We start from the raw sequence: 8,250 nt of genomic DNA, 5'->3' as shown, positions 1-8,250 counted from the left end.
GGCTAATCTGTCATTCTATTATTAGTTAGTTCTGTGGACTACAGTTATCTTTTTTTCTTGTTATCTAATGAGACTGATAGTAATTCAAGTTGCTATTTTTGTTTTGTTCTTTTTAATCCTCAACTGAGGATATTTTTGCTTTTTTTTAGAGAGTCACAAGGATATTTTTTCATTGCTTTTTAGAGAGAATGGAAAAGAAAGAAAAAGATGGAGAGAAATATCTATGTGAGCGAACACATCAATTGGTTGCCTCCTGCATGGGCCCCAACCAGGGTCCTGGCCTGGGAGGAGCTAGCATCCCAGGTAAGTGCCCTTGACCTGAATCACATCCCAGACTAACTCAGTCCAAAATCCAATGCTCTATCCACTGAGCCACTAAAGTGTTTGGTTTCTTTTTTTGAAAAATATTTTATTATATGTTCAAATCCGTCTACTGGTAAATATTGAATATATCAAGGTGAAGTTAGTCCCTGGATCCCAGAGGAGCCAGGGAACGTCCCAAGGGAACGTGCATCTCTGAAATCTAGCTCAGGGGCAGTGAACCTGTGGTCCAGGGTAGGTCACTGCCAAGCTTAAAAAGATAGGTACTGGTCCTGCATCTAGCTGCAAGTGGGGTCCAAGAAATCCAGCTCAAGGCCTAGATGGGGAGCAGGGCCCTCTAGTGTCCTTGGACCAAACCAGAGAAATCCCCATTTCCCTGAGCTCTCCTGCAGGGAGTTACCTGTAGGCAGGGCTAGGAACAGAGAACCCAGCTCTTGCAGGGGCAACTCCTCAGACACTAGTTCCTGGGACTTGTGAGAGGAAACAGCTCCGATTGCCCAAGGACTGGCTCCCAAGAGGGGCCGAGGAAAGCCCTTAGGCTCCACTAGCCCTGGAAAGTGTCAGGAGCAGCCATGGCCCAGGGAACAGGAGGGACTTTAGGGAGTAAAGTGAGAGGTTTTCCAGAAGTTTACAAAGGGCCAGGTGTAGAAGGGACTGGAGATGCCAAGGGTTCCTGAGGCTCCTCAAGAGACTGCACTTATTATAATGAAAAAGGGGAAAGGCCAAGAGAGAATCTTTTTATTCCCAACTCTACAGTGTTTTATGTCCTATAGCTCTACAGTAATAGATCCAGGCCTTTCGCTATGAAATTTTCATGATGAATCTTCCATATTCTTTTCTTCCAGGTCAACTTAAAGAATGAGTTTGTTTATTTCTCTAAATGTTTACTATTAGATGACTTCTGTTTAGACATGACTCCCAGAAATCCTACTCACATGAAGGTAAAGCAGAGGAAAACCTGTAAACACGCTGGGTGGTGATTGGAGAGGAGTCGGTAGGAGATGGGAGATTTAGAGAATCAGTAGGAGACTCTTGGGAATGGAACGTAGATGAGGGAGCTTTAACTAACTGGCCTAGCAAAGGGAGATATGGTGGCACAGCCTTGTTGCCAGAAGGGCAACTGTAGGATGCAAACACTTCCCTGGAGGTGAGTGGGGTCGGGGCAGAAAGCTCAGAAGTACTAGGGAGCACAGTGAGTGGAGGTGTGGGCTGCAGAGGGGCTCAGGGCTCCTTCTCTGTTCCAAGCCTGGAGATACCTCAGCCAATGGGGAAGCACTGATAGGAAGGGCCCAGTAAAGATGGTGAGGAAGCCTGGGGAGGCTGATGGTGATGATGGCCCGATGTGGACAGGAAAGCGCAGCTCAGAGCTGGAGAGGGGCAGGCACCAGTGCCTGCAGAGGCCTCTGGGCAGAGCTCTGTGATCCCCCCACACGGCCCTGAGTGCAGGTTAGCCCCCTGAGCTCCCACAGCACAGAAAACCTGCAGCTGCCAGGACACCAGGGCAGGAGTGGGAGAAATGCCCAGGAGGCCGCTGAGCCTGACTGAGGTGAAGAGCAGGAAACCGCAGGTGCCTGGAGGGTTCTCTCCTCCCCAGGCCTCTCCATGGAGCCTGCCAGTTACAAATCAGGAAACCAGTCCTCAGAAACAGGAGAGCTCAGGAAAGCCCTGCTCCCAGCAAGCAGGGCCCTGGTGAGAGGTCACAAAGGGGAAAGGCAAGCCCAGGATATGTGTGCCTGTCACTGCCACCATGGTTTTCTTTTATAAACGTAATATTGAAAGTGTTAAATATGTCCCTTTTTTTCCCCATTGAACCTCTCCAGCTCGCGCCAGCCCACTGCCCCAGGCCTTCATCACCCTGTTGTCTGTGTCCATGGGTTATGTGCATACATGCCTTCTAGTTCTTTGGTTCATCATTACCCACCACAACCTTCCTATGCCTTCCCTCCAAGATTCCACACACTTTTTCATGCTTCTATGTCTCTGGATCCACTCTATTCATCACTTTATTTTGATAAATTAGATTCCACATATGCCTGAGATCATGTGATACTTACCTCTCTTGAATGGCTTATTTTTCTTAGTGTAGTTTTCTCCATTACCCTCCATGCTGCCTCAAAGGGTAAGAGATCCTCCCTTTTTCACTGCTGCCTAGTATTCCATGCTGTAAAGGTGCCACCGCTTTTTTATCCACTGATATTCTACTTATCTACTGATATTCACTTGGGCTGTTTCCAGATCTTAGCTATTGTAAATTGTGCTGCTATGAACATAGGGGTGCATACATTCCTTCTGGTTTCTGGTTTCTTGGGATATATTCCTTGAATTAGGATCACTGGGTCCAATGGCAGTTCCATATTTAATTGCAATGTCCAAGAAGACAGGAAAACCCGTGCATTTCCTCACAGCTTCATTATTGAGTCTGAAGTAGGCATCAATGCCATCAGAAAGGAGGAGATTGAACCCGCACCTCTTTGCTGTACTCTCCTCCAGCATTCTAAGTGCTCTGAGGGCACCACTTACCTGTGTTCCTCAACAGCCTCTCCCACGGAGCAGTGTGTGCTCCTGAGAGCTAGAGCAGTGCAAATAGCAGGCGCCTGTTGTCTACACAGAAGATCTGCTTTGTCTCCTCGTGCAGCCCACACCCATTGTCCTCAGGGCTCAGGAATTGCCGTAGACTGGCTTTCCTGGCAAATGGAAACCACATTTTTCAGGATAATATTGGTTTTGAAGATGTTCTGCTCTGATGCTTCCCTGCACACAGGACAGCAAGTAGAGCTTTCTCCCAGGATACCTAGAGACAGGAACAACAGCAGCTGTGCCCACAGCCCATGGTGACTGGGTCTATACAGTAATTCAGGCAGATGGCACAGGTGAGCTCTTTAGGGAAGTTTTGCGGGAGGTCTGATCCCATTTTTCTGAGGGAAGAAAATCAGGAGTTTCTTCCTCTGCCCAGGAGACACAAAGGTCTAAGCAAAATGTGACTCAATGACTCTGTGTCTAGAGCAGGACAGACTTTGTAGCCATGTGACACACATGGAAAGCAGACCCAGGAAAGCTCCCACAACCTGGAGAAGTTACTTAACTATTTAATCAACTCCATCCCCCTCCCGCCCCCTTTTCTTCTGCATAAAGAACAATCCCTCTTCTGCTGACATCCTTCCTTTTCCAAATAGCTTGAGTTTCAGGCATTTCTCCCAAATCTATAGCTCCAGGTGCTGGGTCCTGAGGCTCTAATAGCCCAGCTAACACTCAATGCCAGTCACTCACTTGGCTCAAGGTATTTGACTTTGATTTTCATTATGTCATGTAATTTCAGGCAATTTAACTTTAATTATATCCCAGAACTATTTTAAGTTTTTAATTTTGATGAACTCAAACTAATCTCTCTTTTTTTGCTGTTACATGTGCTTTGTTTTGTCTTTTTAAATTGATTTCAGAGAGAAGAAGGGAGAGATACAAAAAGAGAAACATTGATGAGAGAGAAACATTTATTGGCTGCCTCCTGCACATATCCCAATTCAGATGGAGCCCACACCCTGGGCAAGTGCCCTCCCCAGGTATCCAACCAGTGAGTTTGGGGCATGGGTTGATGCCCAACCACTGATCCACACTGGCTGAGATGGATTAGTTTATATTTCCTTAGTAAATAAAATTCTTTTACTTAACTGAGGAAAAGTTGCTGCTAGAAAAAGTGGTTATTAAATAGAAGGAAAAATGGCCTTTGGATTTATTTTGAACAATTATGGCCCCCAGGAGAGAGTAATTGTGCTTTTGGAGTTCAGGACTATTTTTAAAAATCATAACTGTACTAACTTACTAACTCATCTACTTTAAGAATATATATGCATTTGTTGCAAAAGGTTTAGAGTCAAGGTCGCAATTCCCATTTCTTACAAAATCTCTGCATTCCCACAGCTGGCTTATTTAGTGAGAAATGTATTGGGGATGGGATGCATCCAGGTTTAAGTAGCAAGTTTTGGCAGAGTCCAGATAGGAATTGTTCATTTAAAAATATTCTTTCTTTGTCATTTTCCCCCATTGATGTGGGTTTCCATCTTGTTACAGTGAGTCATAAACTAAGTAGTTAAAGGAGACCAAAGTGATTTTCAGAGTAGCTGCCTTGGGATCAGGCAGCAGGCTGGACAGAGGTGGGTGTCAGGGAAAGCTTCACTTAAGGACTTGTACAGGGAGCACCCAGATGGTTAATTTGACTGTTAATTTTAACAACATGTTAATAATATCTGTGATGTCAAGGCCACAGCCACAGCCACAACCATGGCAGGACATAGCAGCTATTTTTTCTTTTCTATTATTTCAGAGAGGCATAGAAGGGGACAGAGAGATAGAAACATGAATGATGAGAGAGAATCATTAATTGGCTGCCTCCTGCATGCCTCCCACTGGGGATCAAGCCTGCAATCCAGGCATGTGTCTCCACCCAGAATGGAACCATTATCTCCTGGTTCATAAGTTAAGGCTCAACCACTGAGCTATGCTCCAAGCACCAGAGCAGGGATTTTAGAGCAAGGAGGTACTGTTTGTGGTCTCAGGGCAAGAGTTTGATTCCTGGTCAGGGCACATACCCAGGTTGCGGGTTCTATCCCTGGTTAGAGTGAATGCGGGAGGCAACCTATCAACCAGTGGTTAGGGCTTTCGTTCAAGGAGCCAATGGTCATTGTTTTCATTCCTAGTCAAGGGCAGAGACCTCTGTTGGGGAGTTATTTTTAAGCCCAGTGCAGAGAATGAGTGGGAGGCAACCAATTGATGCGGGTCCTCTCTCTCTCTCTCTCTCTCTCTCTCTCTCTCTTTCTCTCCAGAATAAATAAAGATACTATTGAGTGAGGTTTTTAAAATAAAGAGTAGTGGTCAAGATATTCTTACATTAATATATGACAACAGCCCTGGATGTTTGAGCGCACTAGTTGGAGTATCAGCCCAGGATTTGATTCCCAGTAAAGGTCAAGCATGTTGATTGAATGTTGATCCCCCACCCTGTTCTGGGCATGTAAAGAAGGCAACCAATCTATGTGTTTCTTTCAAGTGTATGTTTCTCTCTCTGTCTCTCTTTTTCTCGTTATCTCTCCACATAGGGCCATTGATCAGCAAATTATCCCAAAATTAATTCTGGGAAATTTATCTCAAACATTTCTCAGCATGTTGCATGTCAACTATGGAAGCATATGGATGAAGAACTTCCATTTTTCAGCAAAAATCAAATAATTCTGTGAAAGTCTGCTCCCTGTAGCGCTGTTACATGGTGCGCTCCCTTACAGGGACTTGTCCCAACAATCACTTGCAGTACTGTTTCCTGGATTTGTGATTATATCACACAGAATTTTAAAATTCTATAACCTTTCCATCTCATTCCTTCCTAAACAATAAATATAGTAAGTAGCCCAGCTGCTATGACTCATGGTGGAGCGTCAACCCATGAAACAGGAGCTCAAGATCTGATTCCAGGTCAGGGCACATGCCTGGCATTCAAGCTCAACCTCCAGTGGAGAGCTTATAAGAAGCAGCTGATCAATGATTCTTTCTCACATTGATGTGCCTATCTCTCTCTATTTCTCTTTCTTCCTCTCTCTGAAATCAATATGAAAATTGATTTACAAAATAAATGTATTTACAAAAATAAATCAGTAAATAAATACAGTAACTAAGCTACATAGAATCTAAAATAAGAAAGGAATCTTAGGTTGAGTCATTTGCCCTTTGTTTTCTTCTTCAGGTGTACACAGCAGATTCTTCTTCCTTATTTGATTTTCTGATTTTTTTAATTTCTCTGTGCATATATTTTTCTTTTCTACTGACCTATAATCTCCAAATTCTAGGGGATTTGTCTTACCATTGAAGCCTGGGTTTTGGGAAGGAGAATCAAGAAGTTACTAATGGTACCCAGCAAAACTTAGTTATGCTGGTTTAGTTATTTATTGATATATTATTTATTTTTATAAATTTAGCTTTTATTGGTTTCAGAAAGAGGAAGGAAGAGAGAGAAAAAGATAGAAATATCAATAAAGAGAGAGAATTATGGATGGGCTGCGTTCTACAAATACCCTACAAGCCAACATCTCAGGTATGTGGCCTGACCAGGATTCCAAAGGTGACCATGGGCGACCTGCCCACAGAATTACTTGATTTTGGCTGAAAAATGAAACTCCTTCCTCTATATGCTTACGTAGATGACTTGAAACATGTTGATAAATGTTTGAGATAATTTTCCCAGATTTAATTTTGGGATCATTCCTAGTCAATGACCCTTACCTTAATTTACAATCCTACTCATTGAGTAAGAGGTCACGTACTTCACCTCTTTCTAGGTTATGTGGGCTTTGATAGATTTATCATTAATTTTTCAATAAATTTTAAAAGGTGAGTTTCATTTAGATTTTCACTTTTCAACTTTCCAGCATGGTCAGATTATTTTCAATTCATATATTTCTAAAAATCAGACCTAAATTTTATAACTTAGATGGTGGGTGTATCAGTGATTATTAATAGTGATAAGTGCCAACAAAATACAGGTAGCATGGCACCACTGTTAAAAATAATTTTCTACAGCATCTATAAGATGGTGACTACAGTTAATAATACCATATTTGAAAGTTTCATGCCTCTTACCTCAAAATACATTTACATTCTGTTAGGATGAAAGCCCCCAAGTGTTGTTTTCTATGTGTTGTAAACCTAATGAGCCATCCGACCACTATCTGTAATCTATTCAGGTTCAGACTGGTTACTTCCATTTGAAGACATAAGCCAATCTCAGCAAGTGGGTGTGGCCTTACCTGGGTGGGATCATATAAAAGTTATATTTATGCAGAGGCCACTTCACTTCTTCTCCAGGGGAGACTGACTGAAGTTGGAGCTGCCAGTTGAACACAGAGGTTTCCTATTGACCCTGATATTGACAGAAATTCCAGAGGTGGGACCGTTCTTCGTGCACACTGGTGAGTATGGATTTAGAGTAAATACATATATATTTTTGGAGTAAATATCTCCATGCCTTCTTTCTCTTATTACAAATATTTTCAATTTACCTGTTGGAGTGCTTGCATCTTTTCTAAGTACGCAAGTAGATTTCCTAGTTAATTGAAATGACAGCAATATCTGTGATTAGAGCAATTGTAATATATGGATATTTATTGTAATAAATTAATTGATAATATTTTATTTTAGTGCCATATTGCTACTAGATATTTTAGTTTTTAAAAGAGATTTCTCTAGTTTTTGAGCAATTATGAAAATCATACACCACCTAAAATATCCCACATAATATATGTATGTAAGTGTCTTCATACATCTTAAGCTAAAAAGTAAATGTGTTCAATTAGTTAAAAAAAAAAAAACCTTGAAAAGGTCCTATTTGCTATTTTTTTTTTTGTTTTTTAAGGCTCGTGTGGCCAGTTTCTGATTTTTTTTTCCTTAACAGGCACATTTTTATTTTTATTTTTAAGTACATTTTTATTGATTTCAGAGAAGAAGAGAGAGGGAGAGTAAATAGAAAGATGAATGATGAGAGAGAAACATTGGATGGCTGCCTCCTGCATGTCCCCCACTGGAGATCAAGCCCACAGCCCAGGCATGTGCCCTGACCTCGTGGTTCATACGTCAACGCTCCGCCACGGAGCCCGCCGGGCCGGGCTGATTGCTGTTTCAAAAGGAAAGAGGGAAATAATCCCTGTGGGGAAACAAACAAACAAAAACAACCAGCAAGCAAAAACCAAACCGAATCTGTTAGACCCGTTTGGTCCTGAACCTTATTCGTGTTGGCTTCCTGAGTAGGACCCAGACCAGAGATGAGAGGATTTAAACAGCCATCCCAGAGATGAGAGGATTTCGGGTTCTAGACCAGAGGGAAAGACTAAATTAGCACTGAAGGGCAGGACCTATATTCAAACACAGTCCCATTCCAAATAGTAGGATGTA

The 8,250-nt window shown here is 42.4% G+C and overlaps 1 protein-coding gene across 1 annotated transcript in view; it reads left to right on the top strand.

The window, feature by feature from the left end:
- Window positions 1-1,166: 1,166 nt before the first annotated feature.
- LOC102762318 (upstream-binding factor 1-like protein 1) overlaps window positions 1,167-8,250 on the top strand; it is a gene marked incomplete at its 5' end in the record, with an annotated part of 9,842 nt that continues 2,758 nt past the window's right edge. Inside the window, one exon of the mRNA XM_006776272.1 lies at window positions 1,167-1,262. Within this exon, the coding sequence (XP_006776335.1) occupies window positions 1,167-1,262 (96 nt within the window). The remainder of the gene's footprint in view (window positions 1,263-8,250) is intronic.

The sequence above is a fragment of the Myotis davidii genome, unplaced genomic scaffold (assembly GCF_000327345.1).
Source record: "Myotis davidii unplaced genomic scaffold, ASM32734v1 scaffold3069, whole genome shotgun sequence".
Taxonomy (NCBI): domain Eukaryota; kingdom Metazoa; phylum Chordata; class Mammalia; order Chiroptera; family Vespertilionidae; genus Myotis; species Myotis davidii.
Note: the sequence above shows the minus strand (reverse complement) of the source record. Positions and strands in the feature narration are given on the sequence as shown.